Consider the following 18,680-nt stretch of genomic DNA (forward strand, 5'->3'; position numbering starts at 1 on the left):
TGTGAATGAGAGATTGCTGAAGTGTACAATCTGCCCAAAAAATCTAAGCAGAGCTCATGCCTTTCATGCAACTCTTTTCAAATCATCATTAGAGTTGCATCATGCAGCCTTACAATGTATTAAAAATGTAAAAATAGATCCAAACATTTGTATCACAACTATAGTTGCATAAATAACTCTAAATGAAGCAACTTGAAGTATCTGTTTCTTTGTTAAAAGCTCAGCAACGAATAGCCGCATGTGCGCACTCCCTCAAATCTTGGAGAAAATATCCTTTCTATTTTATTCAGCTATGTGCCTTTAGAAACCATGCAACTCCATATTCATAAAACGAGAGCAATTTAGGTCAAAATAAGGAAATAAAGGACAGATATTTACCAATAAAAACTGTACTATAGAGGCCCCGAATATGTTTGAGGAAAAAAAATAAAAAATGAAGGAACTTATTCAAGAAAGATCAAGTGCAATATTATAAAAGCAAACTGGATGGAATATGAGAGGAAAATGCACCAAATAATTTCTTATCAACATAGAAATGCTACCAAAAATAATTTACTGAAACTTGTTACAAATAAGTCACCCATGATTCACCAAACAATATTTTGAAAGAGGCGGCAAAGTACTTTAAGCATAAGTTTTCATTTGTCTCCTCCATCTCCACTAACCAACGTTTTTTTCTATGAATAATGTAAAATGAACAGCTGTACAGAAAGACTCACGTGGAGGCCAAATTACAGAGGAGGAACATCTTGGTGCAAATAAAGCATTTATGTCCAGGAAAACCCTATGCCTGGATGGCATACCAAACTTTTTTTGATGTACTCAGAGGACCGTTCATTAGGATGTTTTAATCACTCCTATAAAAGTGGTAGATTATCAGATACTCAACAAGAAGGTCTGATTTCATTATTACTAAAGATCCAGTCCACTAAAATGTTTGAGGCCCCTTACACTTCAGTTTTGTGATGAAAAATACTAGTAAAATGCGTAGTGCGCAGAATAAAACATGTATTGTCTGTCGGATATTATTCATCCTAATCAGACAGCTTTTTTACATGGATGATACATTGCAGATAATATAACACAAGTACTGGAAACAATAGAACACTATGAAAAATCTGGGAAACCAGGCCTGGTATTCATAGCTAATTTGAAAAGGCTTTTGATAAAGTTTGACTGAAATTTATATAGAATATTTCAATTTTGGAGAATCTCTTATACAAAGTTATGTATAGTAACCCTACGTGAAAAATATAAAATGGCTACTTCTCAAAGTATTAAACTGTCAAATGGAGTAAAACAAGGTTGTCCACTATCGGCATATCTATTTATTATGGCCATTGAAATGTTAGCTATTAAAATCAGTTCCAACAATAACATGAAGGGGCTAGAAATCCAGGGCTTAAAAACAAAGATGTCATTGTACGCTGATGATTCATGTTTTCTTTTAAAGCCACAATTTGGCTCCCTCCACAGTCTCAGGATCTAGATCATTTCCCCTAACCTCTCATGATTGCAACCAAATTATGATTAGTGTACTGTACTCTATTACTTATTGGATCACACAAATGTTATACTTTTACATTACTGTGTAATTTACCAATAAAATGGTCTGACGGTAAAGTGGACATACTCAGTATTCATTTCCCGAAAGAAACATGTAACGAGTACGCTGAGAGTCGGGAAGCCAGTTCAAGGAGTAGGTGTTAACAAATAAAATAAACACGAAACAAACTATGCACCGACATGAAAACAGAATCAATAACGCCTGAGGAAAGAACCAAGGGGAGTGACAGATATAGGCTAGATAATCAAGGAGGTGATGGAGTCCAGGTGAGTATCATGAGGCACAAGTGCACGAGACGATGGTGACAGGTGTGCGGGATAATCAGCAGCCTGATGACCTAGAGGCCAGTGAGGGAGTATACGTGACAGTACCCCCTCCCCGACGAGCAGCTACAGCCGCCGTCAACGGGGACGAACCCGGGGGATCAGGAGCAGACCAGTCACCCCTGCTGATGCACAAGAACCTGCCACGCCAGCTGAAGCACGGAAACCTGTCGAGTCAGCTGGGGCGTGGGAACCTGACAGATCTGTTGAGGTAGGGGAACCTGGTGATCCAGGCAGAGGCATGAAATCCCGAAGAGCCGGCTGAGGCAGGGGAGCCTGGCGATCCGGCTGAGGCATGGGAGCCTGGCAAACCGGCTGAGGCATGAGAGCCTGAGGAGCCACCTGAGGCAGGGAAGCCTGGTGATCTGGTTGAGGCATAAAGCCTGTAGCAGTTCCCGGACCCGACATCATGACTCAGACACAAAAAATGAAATCCTCGCCGATGCTTCCCTTAGGTGAGATGTTATTCTGTAACAAGTACGCTGGGAAGTCGGGAAGCAAGTTCAGGGAGTGAGTGTTTTAATTAATAAATAAAATAATGAACACGGAACACAAACAACGCATCGAATTGAAAAATAATCAATAACACCTAAGGACAGAAACAAGTGGATTGACAGATATAGGGAAGGTAATCAAGGAGGTGAAGGAGTCCAGGTGAGTGTCATGAGGCACAGGTGCACGAAACAATGGTGATAGTTGTACGGGATAATCAGCAGCCTGATGTCCTGGAGGCCGGTGAGGGAGTATACGTGACATCACTACAATCAATCTTAATAGAAAGTTAGCAAAAATAGATAAGATCTTGCTACCATGGAAAGGAAAATACCTGTCTATTTGTGGAAAAATCACCATGATGAACTCTTTAGTCATATCCCAGTTTACTTATGGCCTTGCCTTCACCAAGTGACTTGTTTTTTTAGAAGTATATTGCAAGCCAGACAAAGTTGAACAGTCATATTTATATACTGAATATGAATTCAGAGGGCAGAAATGATTCAATATTAAACTAAAGGCTTCAGTCATACAAAAGTTACGGTATACTTAAATCCATTCTGGTTCTCTGGCAAATTAGTAAGAATGTCTCTCCCTGTGTTCAAGAATGGCCTTTTTCCCTTTATTCTGATTGCAACTTCTCGTTTCGGGTATAAAGAAAATGAAATCATCTCCAAAATATTGCTATTTTTTTAAACAAGCCATGGAAAGTTGTTAGCAATTTCACTTTAATCCACCAGAAAAGACAGAACAAATATTACAACAAACATTATGGTTAAACTCAAATATGCTAATAGATTTTTTTATATTAATTGAACAAATATTTACAAACTGTAAATAATATCATAAATAGGACTAGTGGAGTTATGTCACAGATGCAGCTAACAAAAATATATGGAAATGTCTGCTCTTCAAAAAATTACAACCAACTAATTGCAACATTACCGCAAATATGGAAGAGTCAAGTGGAAGGGGGTAGATAGTAAGGAATTTGTCTGTTGACCCCCCATTAAAGACCTGAATTGTTGTTTTTAAAATGGTGATAAATAAAAAAGTATATAAATTTCATTTAGAGCTGTGCCATATAGATTGCAAAATAGTTGAAAATAGATTTTTGATGTACCGATTCCATGGCATATGGACTACGTCATTAGCCTTTTTCCCTGCCTGTACTGTTACCTTTTTGGATTTTCTGTGTATGACCTTCTACCTGTCCCTGGACCAGGCTACCTGCCTCCTCCTGTGGCCCTGTACTAAATAAACACCTGCTGCACCCTGCGCTTGAAACCAGCACTCTGTCACTCATCATACTCATTACACAATCAAAACATAACTATTTTTAAATACACTGTATCCGTAAAATGTATATAGTATGTATAAGCTGGAAGTAGAAGCCTAAGTGTTGTTGTCCATTAGTTTACTCCAATTAGGGGAGGGTGGTAGGGTTACGGGAAAGATTGGAAATGATGCAGACAATTATATTGATGGAAACCACAATCCATCTGCAATATTAAAGCTGATCTACCCACTAAAAAAAGGCAACCTTTTCTTAGTTGAAAACTGCAGTTTATAACTGGATGGGCCTGTTTTCTATTGAACCATCAATCCCTCAGTTCAAATCACAGGTAATTTGGAAGACACATGACCTATGTTGTGGGGTGGACATTGAAAATGAAAAGGGAATTTGATCAGGCACTCACAGGTGTTGAACGTCCCGGCGTAGACCCAGCACTGGGCGAAGCTGACGGGCCCTTTGGTGACGTACTGGAGCAGGATCTGGTCACTGCCAATCCAGAAGGTTGGTGCAGTGCCAAGGGAGTAGTCATCGCTCCAGTTGCCCACCAAGACCCCGCGGTCATCCTGGGAGTTCATCTGGTTCCACAAGGAATGGGAAAATATATAGAAAACCCCCCAAAGAGATTAGTGCACCAGGTATAAGGATAGGTTAGTTTGAAATGAAATGTTCAGAGTAAGTTGGTAAAAGCATGCAAAAGGAAATTGAGTATTTAATTAAGGCCAGGTACCGGGGTAATTGTTTTCCTTTATTCATATCACAGTTAACTTTTACCAGTTTAATGTAGACACAAATATACCCTTTTTTTCAAACTTTTTCCTGAAATATTATATGAAAATAATCAAATGGGGCAATATCTCATTCAATATGTACTGTATATGTATAGTGTCTACTGCGAATCGCATTCTGTGGATGTAGACTGAAGTTCAGGTTAAATGCTTGGTACGTCTTGTGGTTGTGAAAAGCAGTTGGCTCTTAGTGCTTAAACTAGGGCTCATTTTGGAATTTGTGTAGTGTGCTTATGTTATCTGCAAATATCACTCACCATTGCAGAGCCTATCCTGCAGACTTTGACAGCATCGCCTCTGTTTACTAGAGGCATGTGTGAGTCATCCAAGATTTGGAAACAGGCATCAAGAATCCCTTCCACAAACTGCAAGAGAGAAATATAACCTCCAGCCTCAAAAAAGGAACAATAATGACACAACTGTAAATGTGTGTGTGGAGTATACAGGACATTAAGGTATTTGATAAGTGTGTGTGCGTGGGGCATGTGTGTGTGGTCTTTTACTGTACCTGACCATAAAACCATTGTCTTCCATCACCTGATTCCTCCTCATATATGAAGCCATTTTCATTCAACACATACTCCTGCCTTTCTTCCTCATTGGGCATGTACACTTCATCATCTAAAGAAATCAGAAATAAATTGCAGCCTCATTACCAGAATCTGGTCATCTGTTACTTTAGATGTGACTTGTAAGGATGAGAATTTGATGTTCATCATTGATTTATAATGCCTGACCTGTGTCTATAAATTAATTTGTGTCACTTGAACTAATTGAGACCGTGGTCGCATGTCCTGGAAGGAAGTCATGTCCTGCTGAGCTCCGTATGCTGTCTGGTGTCCAAGTCTTTGCGTTCACACAGCTGATGTCCCACTATCTGAACCCTCCTAACGGCGCATAACATTGGCGGCAGCTGTGTTTTGAGCTGTCTGTGGAACCTATGTCTTCTGAAGTTATCGCTGGACTAAAGTGACATGACCTCGCTAGGCTGCATGCATGCTAGCCAGGCCTACTCTAGCCCCATGGAGCAAGCATACGACGAGAAGCATGGGCAGCTTTCTCTGCACACTATCGTCTCCCTCACTGCTAGCTTATTTGATGGGTGAACAGTGAGTACTAGACTGCCCACATGTCTGAAATGTCATTACCAACTAAGTACATTTTACCCAGACTTTGACACATATTGGACTTTCCTTTTGCTTTGTGGACGTGATGAGAATGGGGCTTCTCCCGCCATTCTGGACGGGTTTGAGCCGTGGATTATACAACTTGGATGCGACAACAATTCTAACTACTTGGCTGCATGGAGGCACCCTCGAGTGGGAGAACTCTGCTCTCCGACCGGCTGGTTACGCATATGGGATGGATGGAGCTGTGTGGGAGAACTATGTTACCGGCTACTGTTTGTGTGAGGGACTTTTGTATGAATGTGAAACCGAAGGAGGCCTTGGTGATGCGTTTCCCATACGACTGTGGGCCTGCTATGTGCAAGTGGACCGCGCCTGATCCTCTTTGATGGTTTGGTGAAAAAGTTTGTTTAAAAGAGAAAATATGGACTGAATGTTATTTTACACTGTTGTTGTATCGGCGTTTGACATTTTGTATTTTGTCAGTAGAATTTTGCATTTAACCGTGGAGCTTTATCAAAAAGAAAATAAAAAAAAGTGACTCCATGTTTTTCTTTTGGGAGTCAAAACATGCTTTTCATGCAGGCTACAGTTTCTCATCACTGTCAGATTTTGTTGTTGTCATGAATCAAGGAATGAAACATTGAATTGTTCCCCAAATGTTTTCTTCCTAAACAAGTATAGTATATTTTTTCAATATGACCCCACCTGGGATTTCAACTCACAACCAATGGATTTGGGGTACGCTGATCAATCTGCGGCGCTGCAAAGTCTGTACTGTAACGTTCCTCTACACTTTCATTACCTATAATACATCTCTGCACATGAGTTCCATCTGAATATTCTCTGATCATTGATGATGTGAGTGGTTTTCTGTATAGTTGTCTTAGGTTGGTGGGGCATATTATTATTGTAAATATAATATTTTTCTTGAGTGTTTTTTCTTAATTTGACAGAGCTGAGATTAAATTTACTCAAGTCCAAATTGTTGGAATACAGGTTAAATCAGCCATTGACACAGACGTGGTGGAGTAGCAGGAATATTGGAATACCTTCAACTAAGAGGTTGCGAGTTCATATCCCAGGTGAGGATATGTTGAATAATAATTACTGTAAAAACATGTGAAAGTGTAAATTATTTACATTGTATGTTAAAAGCACTGTTTGTGTATTCATCCTAACGTCACATTTTTGTTTGCAGCGGCATCACCTTTGAAATCTTGTGTAAAATATTAACGTGAAAATTTGAATCCACATGTGAAAGGTTATGGGATCACGTAATAATCCACATGTGAAGGGTTATGGGATCACGTAATAATCCACATGTGAAAGGTTATGGGATCACGTAATAATCCACATGTGAAAGGTTATGGGATCACGTAATAATCCACATGTGAAAGGTTATGGGATCACGTAATAATCCACATGTGAAACTTCATGTGAAATATCATCACTTTAAGTGTTCCAAAAAAACAATCTCACATGATTTAACATTGAATGTCACATGTGAATTCATGTGATTTTCCATGTGTGAAATATATATATTTTTCCCGTAAGGGGTGTATAATGCATATGTTTTTATCTTGTCTTAAGCGGTCCGAAGAGGACAAACAAAAATCCACAATGATTCCACTCACTGGACGCCCAGGCGTTGAACAGGAGGTAGAAGTCTGTTCCAGAGTCCTTTTGTGTCCTTGAGATTCCATTGGACCCGATGACCGCCACATTCGTGTAGTACTTCCCGATGATGGCGTCCGCAGAAGGGGTGATGCCCACCACGCACTCATCCCCTTGTTGCTGTATCATGCGGCCGGTCCAATTCCCAGTTTGTGAGCCGTCAAAGGAGATGATGATCTTTGTGCCATTCAACACGTTGGCATCGATACCTGAGGTAGAAGGTGACATGACAGGGGAAACGTCAACACATGTAGACACTCATGTTTCCACTGTACTCTTAGTATTTAATATGACGTTATGTGGTAACAATCGATACTTTCTGGTACGTTCTTTAAAGAATTAACCTCAGTTGGTAACAAATGGTACCAGGTAGCTATTGTTTTAATGAGCCTTGAAGAAACAAAGCAAGTAAATCATCAAGTTATTACTGTGTAATTATTGTGTTACCATGACATTTATTTTATTAAATGCCTGGTAATGTTCCGTACTGTAAAATAAAGTGCTACCAAAAAAAAAACAGTTCAGTTAACAACACATCAACCAACACAAGTCAAGGTCTGCTCAATATCACAACAACATTACAGAAGATACTGTTGTCGGTACTCAGTGCAGCGCGACTGCAATAAAGGTGACCTGGAATGCAACAAACCATCAGTAGTGGAAAAAGTAATCAATTGTCATACTTGGGTAAAAGTAGAATCTTTACATCAAATTCCTTACATTAAACAAATTAAACAAGATTTTCTTGTTTTTTTTATTCATTTATGGACAACAAGGGGCACACCTCCAGCTCTCACACATCATTTACAAATGCAGTATTTGTTTTTAGTGAGTCCATCAGATCAGAGGCAGTAGGGATGACAACAAGTTACATTGATAGGTGTGTGAAATTGACCATATTTCTGTCCCGCCTGAGCATTCGAAATGTAACGAGTGCATTTGGCTGTCAGGGAAAATATATGGAGTAAAAAGTACTTATTTTCTTTAGGAATGTAGTGGAGTAAAAGTAAAAAGTTGTCAAAAATATAAATAGTAAAGAACAGCTACTCAAATAAAAGTACTTATTAAGCAGTACTTCAAAGTATTTTGTACTTAGTTACTTTACACCACTGCAAACCAATAACTGCAGATGGATTACTAGGGTACTACTAGTACGCTTCTGTAGCTGCACATATGTCAATTCACATACTGTATCTTCATTCATAACACTCTCAGAATTTCAACCGGGATGATGCATGTCCATTTGCACCATTATTTTAGAAGTGCCTCACAATTATCACACAACCACTCCCTCAGATCCAATAAATGTAGGCTAAAGGATATTTTGTGTAATATTGTGCTCTCTGCTTATTTTTTGTATGCCCTATTCTCAAAACATTTTGAACACAGTAAACTAAGAATTTCACAGCAGATGTAAAGAGGACAACACCACATTCAGGGAGATAAAAATATATTGAATATGAAAGCCTTTTCAAGGCATAAGTGAAAGGTAAGTCGTTTGAAGATTTTTTTAAAAAGGGTGTCATACTTCTTAAGCAGTCGTTTTGCTGTCGTTCTGATTTTGTTTGTATTTAATTGACATATTGCAGTTTTGTAGCTGACACTACAGGACCTAGGGCGTGATTCAATCCGTATCGCGGAAGTTCCGTGTTACAGAGCGATTGAGATTTAAATGTAATGTTCCTGTGTTTGTGGAGACTGCATTCACAGTAAAAGCTGCCGTCTCAATCGGAAATTACCTTTAAATTTCAATCGCTCTATACCTCGGAACTTCCGCAATATGGATTGAATCGAGCACATAGATATATTTTCAGCAATTCCCCTGTGATTATGATGTAAGCATTCAGTATAAAGTGTGAGAGAGACCCTGGACTCATCTCTTTTCTACACCCTTCTTCCGAAGTGTGCACTTGCACAATCTGTCATCGATTCAACAATAGTGGAAACTCCCTAAATCCATGATGGGAAGTTTGGAGAATCGGGAGGCACCCCAAGGTTACTATCAACAGATGTTACAGATGTTTCGATGGGAATATGTCAATAATCTGTTTTTCTTTCAATTTGGCACTTTTATTAATTAGAGTTTCTGATTGGTTACAGAGGCTAAACACAGATGATAGAGAGGAGACTAGGAAATGAACAATTGTAGTATTGAGATGCAACTTCACCTCTAACACACCAACCCCTCCCATTAAAACTATTATCCAATGGTGAATACTGTTTTTCATACATCACCGTCAGTAAAGTCAAGCAATGCATGTCATTTTATTTTTATCCAGCAGAAAGGAATGTACACTACATTGGTGAAAATGTGTAAAAACGTCTTACCAATGTAAAACTCAATCTGGAATTTGTCACTGGGATTTACGGGCTGGTTGAACTGGAGGGTCATCTGAAACTCTTGGGCTCTGCGGACGATGAGAATGTTGTTTTTGCCTTCGTACAAGTGACAGTGGTGGTCGCTCTTGTTCTCATTTTGCATCATGTCCACTCTCACACATTCCAGGGTGGCTGCAAAATAAGGAGATCACAAGCTAAATAATGATGTTTAAATAACCAGGTAACAAACGTAAAACCTTTTGGATGAAACGTTTTGGGTAAAAAGGGTGCTTTTCAGGATGTCAGGTCTGAGTGTGAAGTCAAAATGGGAACAAGGATTTCTGCTGACCACCTCGGCTGAGCACACCACAAATCTGTGGGCCTATACAGCAAATTCTCCAGTGATAGAAAAATAAGAAATGAACACGGTGTTCAATCAAAACGGAAACAGTTGAGTCTGTGGACCTATAACCACCAGAACAGTGTTAAATTAATACACTGCTTAGTGTAAAGCCATATTCAAACATTTCCCAAAGTGCCTTGCTAGTCAAGTAAATTAGATGTACCACCCATGACTGTATTTGTTAGTGACAGAGACATGATTGTTGCATTCATCCATTTAAGTCCTACATGTAGGGTTCCAAAAGGTTCCAAAAGGGTTCTTTGTGGAGGGATAGGGTTCTACCAACTACTTTCAACATCCTAAGAACAGTTTTTTGCCAGGAAGGGTTCTTTGATGGTACTTTAGAAGGCAAGAATGATTCTACATAGAGCAGTATATAATATTAACCAGCATGCTCGATTGCAGTACTATTTTCAGAATTGTTTGTTTTCCTATAATGTGTTTTTGCATACACATTGATTGGTTGAAACATTTTATCCTACACAAAGATAAATTATATACAGTTTTCTAAACAAATCCAATCTGGTAGTACTGAGATGGTTGTTCCAGTTTAGGTGATTGAGGAAGACAGTTTTAAGAAGAACCTTTACATGATAAAATTGTTATTGGTAGAACACTTCATAGGGGGTTCAAGGTAGAACCATATACAGGAGGTTCATAGAGGGTTCTAGATAGAACCCTCTGCAACGTATTCAGTCCAGCACCAACAAGGGCCACCCTATGGGGACAAACCGAAGAACCCTGTATGGGTCTACTTAGCACCTTTTTCTAAAAGTGAGATCCTAAGTGAATATGTATTTATTTTATATATTATATATATTATATAAGGCTTTATTTTGAAGGCTTAGTTTTACCCTAATACAGCTATTGATGTTACGTTTGATACCGAAGCAATTAGGCATGTGTCAAAATCGCTAAGCAGTTTACTTTGAAGCAGTGTGTCAGTGCCTCTGACACTTTATCAGAAGCATGTGATTAACGATGTCCAAAACTTTGTTTTGTCAATCAACCACCTGATTGGTTTGGTATTAGTTTCGGTAGAAGAGAAAAAGACTACCCTGCGCAAACGCTATGGCAGTGTTTCCCAAACTTGGTCCTCGGGACCCCAAGGGGTGCACGTTTTGGTTTTTGCCTCAGCACCACACATAATTCAAATAATCAAAGCATGATGATGATGATGATAATGAATTCATTGGTTGAATCAGCTGGGTAGTGCTAAGGCAAATAACTAAAATGGGCACCCCTTGGGCTCCCTAAGACTGAGTTGGGAAGTTATCAATCATTTCTCAGCATGCTCTATTGCAGGTAGATATTTTTAAATTGTTTATTTTAATATCTATTTTTGTGCAGGTTCAGTGATTGATTGATTAATCTCATGCTACACAAAGATAAATAGCGTACGTTTTTCTAAACTAATCATAGCGGTAAAAAAATAAAAATTGCACTCATTACAGAAATGTTTGTTGCAGTTTAAAGGTTTTATCTCTGCACAATGTTCCTAACTCTGGCACTCATTCCGAATGCAGGTTGTAGGTGAATAAAAAAATCTAACTATTGCTTATTCTAACTATACATCACTTTGCTAGTCAGCATAATGTGACTTGTAGGAAGGTTTGCAAAATTCTGGTAACTTTCCCAAAACTCCCAGGTTTCCAGAAACCCTGGTTGGAAGTTTCCTGGAAACAGAACATCCAAAATCATTCAAAAACAAAATTTGAAACTCTACTTGCAGGCCTGGTGTGGCCTGACGTATGAACTGGGATACAATAATGCACTTATAACTAAAGGTACAAAGGATGACCTTACAGTGTACCACTACAGTGACAAGTGTTTGTACCCCTTTAGGGACAAATCTAAATCTGAAACTCATGGTTTACAGTAGTGATGGGGAAACAAAGCTTCTTGAAGCATTGAGGCTTTCCAGCCAATTGTGTTGAAAAAACGTTCATTACTAGATGCTTTCATCAACACAGTGTAGGCTTGTGGCGCCGTAGCACGTGCTCACTGTAGCCATGTCAGGTGGTTGTTCGACAAAACAAAGCTTCAGACATCATTGATCACATTTTTCTGCTAAAATACAGGCATCGGCAACCTGCTACAAAGTTAACTGTATCAAACGTAACATCATTAGTTCACAGGCCATATCAGACATGAAAATCACATTATGCTAATTTACAAGGTTATGTGTAATTCCTTTTAGAATAGAGACAGTGGAGGGATAGCCAGCTCCTCAAATTATTATCACCCGCAACCAGTACTCAGAATTACTGGAAAAATTGACAAAGCATGTTTACAAGACTAACTAAAACAACTAAATTGGAACAACCATTTCAGTAACGGGTACAAGAAATCCAAGTAATAGTGGATTAGTTTAGAAAATGTTTGTAATTTCTAATTAGTAGCATCAGATTAATTAATTAATAATGTACAAACATAGATACTGAAACAAACAATTGAAAAATCTACTTGCAATAGAGCATTACTGTGAAATATAATAATGATGTTCATGGTTATGAGTGTCAGGCCCCTGAATTAGCGCTTAGGATCTCACTTGGTGGATGAATGCGGCAACCATCTATCTGGTTGCCGAGGGGCACAGCAGTAGAAGGCACTGCATCTCAGTGCTAGAGGCATCACTACAGACCCAGGTTTGATTCCAGGCTGTATCACAACCAGCCATGATTGGGAGTCCCTTAGGGTGGTGTACAATTGACCCAGTGTCGTTAGGGTTGGGTGGAGTTAGGTTGTCATTGTAAATAAGAATTAGTTCTTAATTGACTTGCCTATTTAAATAAAGCTTAAATCAAAACAATAAAAAATGCGGTCATGGGTGGTAATTCTCCAGTTTACTCAGAAATCAAGACTTTACACTAAGCAGTTTCTTAATTTAACACTTTTCCGGTGTCAGTATGGGTCCACAGACTCAATGGTTTCAGGGTTGATTTTACACTCTTAGTTTTATTTTTTGTATTTTTTTTTTAACACTGAAGAATTTGCTTTGTAATGTGTGTTGATCTCATTTATCATAGACAGCCAAGGACACTTATTCTATTTATCATGTACCATCACTGTAGGGGCCACGGGGAATTGCCACAGCCTCCCCAAAGTGCTCAAACTTGGGAAGTTGGTGGTCATCTTGCTCAGCGTTGGAGCTACAGATGGGGCTTTTAAGGCGCCCAAGGAAGTTGGTCCCAAAACAACGTGCAGAGGAAGACATGTTGAAAGCAGGGGTCAACAGTTTTTGCTGTTCTGTAGATAAAAAAAAGATAAAAACATGGTCAATTAGATATGTACTGTATAACAAGCAGCAAATGCTTGCATCTATGATAATTGCACAACATATTGCAACCAGGGCTGTACCCAGGACCTGGGTGAAATTAATCAATCGAAACTCAGTCGGGTTCTCAACTTCAAATCAAATCAAATTTTATGCAGAATAACAGTGAAGTGCTTACTCACAGGAACTTTACTGTTGAGAGTTAGGATATCAGAATTGGTAGTGCATCAATTAACCCATGTCAGTTAAAATGTTTTAGATTGGTATATTAGTCTACTGCTGGGTACATTTGTAGTAATCCTGGCCAAATTACAGTACTGACCGGGCTGTGCCCAGAGTACCTGACCTCCAGGGGGCCCCCGTTGATTTTGTTAGTCACTCTCACATTTAGATATCATATTAACATGGCATAAGTCATGGAAAAAAACAAATCTGTGAAATATACACAAGAGTACATCAAAATGCATTGAAATATTTCAGGATGGACAATAATCTGGAACCACTGGTACAGGCACATCAATATTCATGAGCTAACATGATACATCACTGATTTGATTGTTATCAACAGCTCGGTTTCCATCCATTTGGCGACAGATTTTCATAGGAATATTCTAAAATCTGCATAAAAACCATATGCGCAATTTCCCACTGAATTTCCAGCTTTCCATCAAATTGACTTGTTGCAGATAAAAGACTTAGCATGCTGATGTAGTGTACATAAAAATAACTTGAGGGGTTGAATTCCCATGTATCACATTTTCAACTCTACTGTTGGTTTTGTCATGAAAAATTACCACTCTGGTCTTGGCATGTGTGTTCTAGTCAACAGCTTGTAGATACAGTGCAGGTAAAGCCTACATGATGAGATTATTATGGACACAACAGCAAGATCATAATTTATTTCATCTGTAGCCTAATAAACTGCAAGCTTTCACAAGTTGTAGTGGGAGGACATCACAATGTAAGGTACTAGGAGGTAACTTGCCCCCCTGGGGTAACTTCCCCCCCTGTAATTTACATTAAGACCACAAGATGTCACCAAATGATTTAATCATCACTGTCCCGGCTGCTACTGCTCTTGCTCAACAAAACTTTTTTTAGATATTTCAACAAATCGATTTTGTGGTAAATTGATCAAATTGTTTTACATTTTGAAAAATCTATCAATATTTGCATATAAAGGTGTTTCCACCGCCGTTTCTCACATAATTAATTTTACAGACACCAACAGATCCCACCTTGTCTAGCGTATTATGTTTTGTCGTTAAAGAATGACATATAAACTACACACATCCAAAGATTGCACCTTACATGAATGTATTCATTTATAAAGGGTTTATAAGTAGTTACATTAACTGTTCCTTAATCGTTTTTACATATTTGATACATTTGTAATAAACAGTTATAACACAAAGATTGGACTTTTGTGATTATTATTTTGGTGCTTGGCAAATAGTGAGCTTGTTGGCCTATTGCAACGAACCAGTGTACTAACACCAGGTAATATTTCATTAAACCTCACAGCTGATCTCAATTGCAACAATCAATGGACACGATTTATCACTCACTAAATCGGATGTCGAGGTTATCTTTTAGTCCTAATTGGTGGCAACATTTTTCAAGACTATTTAGTCCCCTGGTGAGTATTATCATCAGAACAAATGAATCCTACTATTTTAAACAGGCTAAGGGCAATTTATCTGTTTGACAATCGTTCCATACAACTCAAATAACGTTTTTCCTCATTTACCATGGTACATTTACTGTGGTCATTTATCCCACATGTCGTTTCCAAGTTATGTAATCCATTAATTAAAGTTTATCTTTAAAAAGTATAGTCATTTCTTATTAAGACCAGGGGGAAATATCCCTGCACTTTAAACATTTGAAAGGTGTAACTAAATCAAGTAATAGTGATGAGTTATATAATCTATCATTTTTCACAAATGAAAATGTAGGCTAATAAAGTTATTTCAAACGGAACACGCATTATTTTGCCATTTTAGACGAAACGTTTGAATAAAGTATAGTCCTACTACTCCTATATTCTTATAAGTATTTGACGTTCAGCAGCCTTACGGTTTTCGATGATCTTGATAGGTTGATATTTCATTGGAGGCGGGAATAGAGAGCATAGACAAGGAAAGTTGCAGCTGTCTGGTATCAACGTAAGATCAGCTAAATCGCTGGTTTGTTCGTGTGGGTTTTTCGTTGCAATCAAGTTTATTTTAGCATGCAGGTGCATGTAATCTCCTGTTAGTATCGGTTTAAGAAAACCAGCATGTGAAGTTCTGTGTCTTCGTTCCAATCCAGCCTATATGACTGCAGTGTTACTGATTATAATGTTATTATTGCCAGCCAGAGCAGTATAGGCTCAGTATTCAGGAAATAAATAAATGAACCTTAACTGTTTGCTAAATTTATGAAACATTGTTAGATCGTTAAAAAAGGCTTAACAGTTTATAAACTCCATATACAACCGTTGTAACATAAAACGTTATGTAAAGTGTTACTCTTCTGAAATAAGATAGTCTGTTATGGAAATCATGATGCAGAGCTTGAACACAGCATGCCAATATCGTGAATGGCAAATATTGATATTTCTCTCCTTCAAGAATATGCAATCAAGTTGTTCAAGTGATCCAGCTACATGACGTTTTGATCCAGCTACATAACAAAAATACATATCCAGCCATACATCTTTGGTCGCAAATTAGATTTACAAGCAAATTTCAGTCACAAAACAGGGCCAGTTTCCCAGACAGCATTTAAGCATAGTCCTTGACTAAAAAGCATGCTTAATGGGTAATTTCCTTTGACGGATATTTTTTGTCCAGAACTAGGCTTAATCTGTGTCCAGGAAACTGACCCACAAACTACTGAGAAGAGAATTCCCACTCACCTTCAAAAGCTCAGGTAGAGATGATGTTGGAGGAAGAGTCACGCCAACAGATGTCAAGTGAATGTCGCCCATGTGTTTATATAGACCATAGAGTTCCCCTTCCCAAACCTTCCCCTGTCAGTGACAACTCTCGTCCTGTGTCATTTAGGGGAAGTCCAAGAAAAACGTTGCTGACAGGAGATTTTTGAGATGAGGTTGTTCTGACCTTCATGAAAACTGTTTTGAATTCATAATTCTGTCTTTCATAAGATTTTTTTCACTTAAAATATAAATAAATTATCAATAGTATGGAGGTCACAAAGGACATGAATTTAAATGAATGAACCTTATTAGGTTACACTTTATTTGGTTAGTCCCATTTACAGATACTCAAAATACCAAATGCAGCTGATATACAACAGCTTGCTCCAGTTATGGCTAGGTTTATGGTTAGAGTTAGCAGAGTTAAGGTTAGTGGATAGTTAGTTGAAATATTGACAATTAGTTGAACACTTACAGTACTAAACATCTACAAACCATCTATTTGGGACTATTTAAATAATTACCAATTATTAAGCTCTATGATTAACCAATGAATCAATGTACATGCACAAACAGATATTGAAACAAAGCAATAGAGCATGCTGGGAAATGTCATAATGAATTGTGTGATATTGGTTCAAAGTGATCTGTATGAGTTATTTTTTTAAATGATAACATAATTGCTTAGGATCTCACTTGGTGACGTTTATAGGACCAGAAATGGATAAATGCAACAACCATGTCTCTGTACTAACAAAAACAGGCATAGATGGTAACTCTACAATATACTCGAATGGCACTCTGGGAAATATTTGAACAACGCTTTACACTAAGCTGTATATTAATTTAACACTGTTCTGTTGTCTATATGGGTCGACATATTCAACACTCTCAGTGTTCATTTATTTATTTTTAACACTGGAGAATATGCTGTGTAGGTTTTGCGTTACTAGTAGATAGAGCAAATTGAAGTCTAATCTTTCATATTGATCATTTTGAACGATTTAAAGAAAAATCAGCACTTGGGGCCAGAGTTAGGGGAGAGGGGGTCCCTTACAGGAAAAACACATGATTTTACATGTGGAAAATCTCTGCTTTATATAATACACTCAAGAAAAACAAGTATATTTATCATAGGGATTCAAGAGTAACATTTAAACAAAATAATTTCCCCAACAAACAGTAGACAACTTTTCAGAAAACCTTCAAATTGCTGAAATAAGTCAATTAAATCAATGATGAAAGAATAGTCAAATCAACTGATAACTAAAATAGCAGTGCAGATGGCACGCTTTTGCTCAACACAGATATGTATTACAGGTAATGAGGACAGAGGACTTCTGTGAAATGGTACAGACTTTATGGCACAGCAGAAAGATCAGCATGCCCCTAATGTGGAGGCTGTGTGTTCAAATCGCAGTTGGGGGTCATACAGAAATGTCATTACTAAGTGATCAAATGAAATCATATTGTCATTGATTAAAGATTTTTACACTATTTTAGCTGAACAGTTGCTAAATCCATTTTTGGACTTATGAATTAATTATATCTACCCATTGATTCTTGAAGAATATTACTTATAAATGCCTCATGAGCATAGTTCAACTGTCATACCCCATCAGAACCAAAGATGAGAATGGGTAGCCAGGCAAGGCTACATATGAACATTGCGCAAACATGGCCAGCTTGAGTGTAGATACATGTATCAACAAAACAAATCAATGGGTGTGTTTGTGTTACAAAGACAAAACATTTTCTGCTGTAAGACAGTAGGCTATCATATTGATTAGCTTAAATACATATGCCTACACTTTATCTAGCAAATGAAAATAAGTTGTGTGTAGACTACAACCACAGATATTGTAGAACAAGGAGCATAAATGTTATGTACAACTTCAGCTGTCCCGGAACTGGCATGGCATTCTATTGTATGTATATGATCTATTCTTAAGGATTTGTCTGTCTAACCATACACTGACATGTACAGATCTCTGGGTGAGGTTCTGTCTGTCTAACCACACACTGACATGTACAGCTCTCTGGGTGAGGTTCTGTCTGTCTAACCACATACAGACATGTACAGCTCTCTGGGTGAGGTTCTGTCTGTCTAACCACACACTGACATGTACAGCTCTCTGGGTGAGGTTATGTCTGTCTAACCACATACAGACATGTACAGCTCTCTGGGTGAGGTTCTGTCTGTCTAACCACACACTGACATGTACAGCTCTCTGGGTGAGGTTGTCTGTCTAACCATACACGGACATGTGCAGCTCTCTGGGTGAGGTTCTGTCTGTCTAACCACATACTGACATGTACAGCTCTCTGGGTGAGGTTCTGTCTGTCTAACCACACACTGACATGTACAGCTCTCTGGGTGAGGTTCTGTCTGTCTAACCACACACTGACATGTACAGCTCTCTGGGTGAGGTTCTGTCTGTCTAACCACACACTGACATGTACAGCTCTCTGGGTGAGGTTCTGTCTGTC

The 18,680-nt window shown here is 38.4% G+C and overlaps 1 protein-coding gene across 1 annotated transcript in view; it reads right to left on the minus strand.

Annotated features, from left to right (window-relative positions):
* Positions 1-16,212, minus strand: part of LOC110536597 (coagulation factor XIII A chain) — a 28,311-nt gene extending 12,099 nt beyond the window's left edge. Inside the window, exons 1-7 of the mRNA XM_036935311.1 lie at positions 16,170-16,212; positions 13,054-13,239; positions 9,597-9,779; positions 7,229-7,477; positions 4,973-5,085; positions 4,722-4,829; positions 4,083-4,254 (exon numbers count right to left, since the gene is read on the minus strand). Coding sequence (XP_036791206.1) covers positions 4,083-4,254; positions 4,722-4,829; positions 4,973-5,085; positions 7,229-7,477; positions 9,597-9,779; positions 13,054-13,207 — 979 coding nt within the window. The 5' untranslated portion in view covers positions 13,208-13,239; positions 16,170-16,212. The remainder of the gene's footprint in view (positions 1-4,082; positions 4,255-4,721; positions 4,830-4,972; positions 5,086-7,228; positions 7,478-9,596; positions 9,780-13,053; positions 13,240-16,169) is intronic.
* Between the last annotated feature and the right edge of the window lie 2,468 nt (positions 16,213-18,680).

The sequence above is a fragment of the Oncorhynchus mykiss genome, chromosome 11 (genome assembly GCF_013265735.2).
Source record: "Oncorhynchus mykiss isolate Arlee chromosome 11, USDA_OmykA_1.1, whole genome shotgun sequence".
NCBI lineage: Eukaryota > Metazoa > Chordata > Actinopteri > Salmoniformes > Salmonidae > Oncorhynchus > Oncorhynchus mykiss.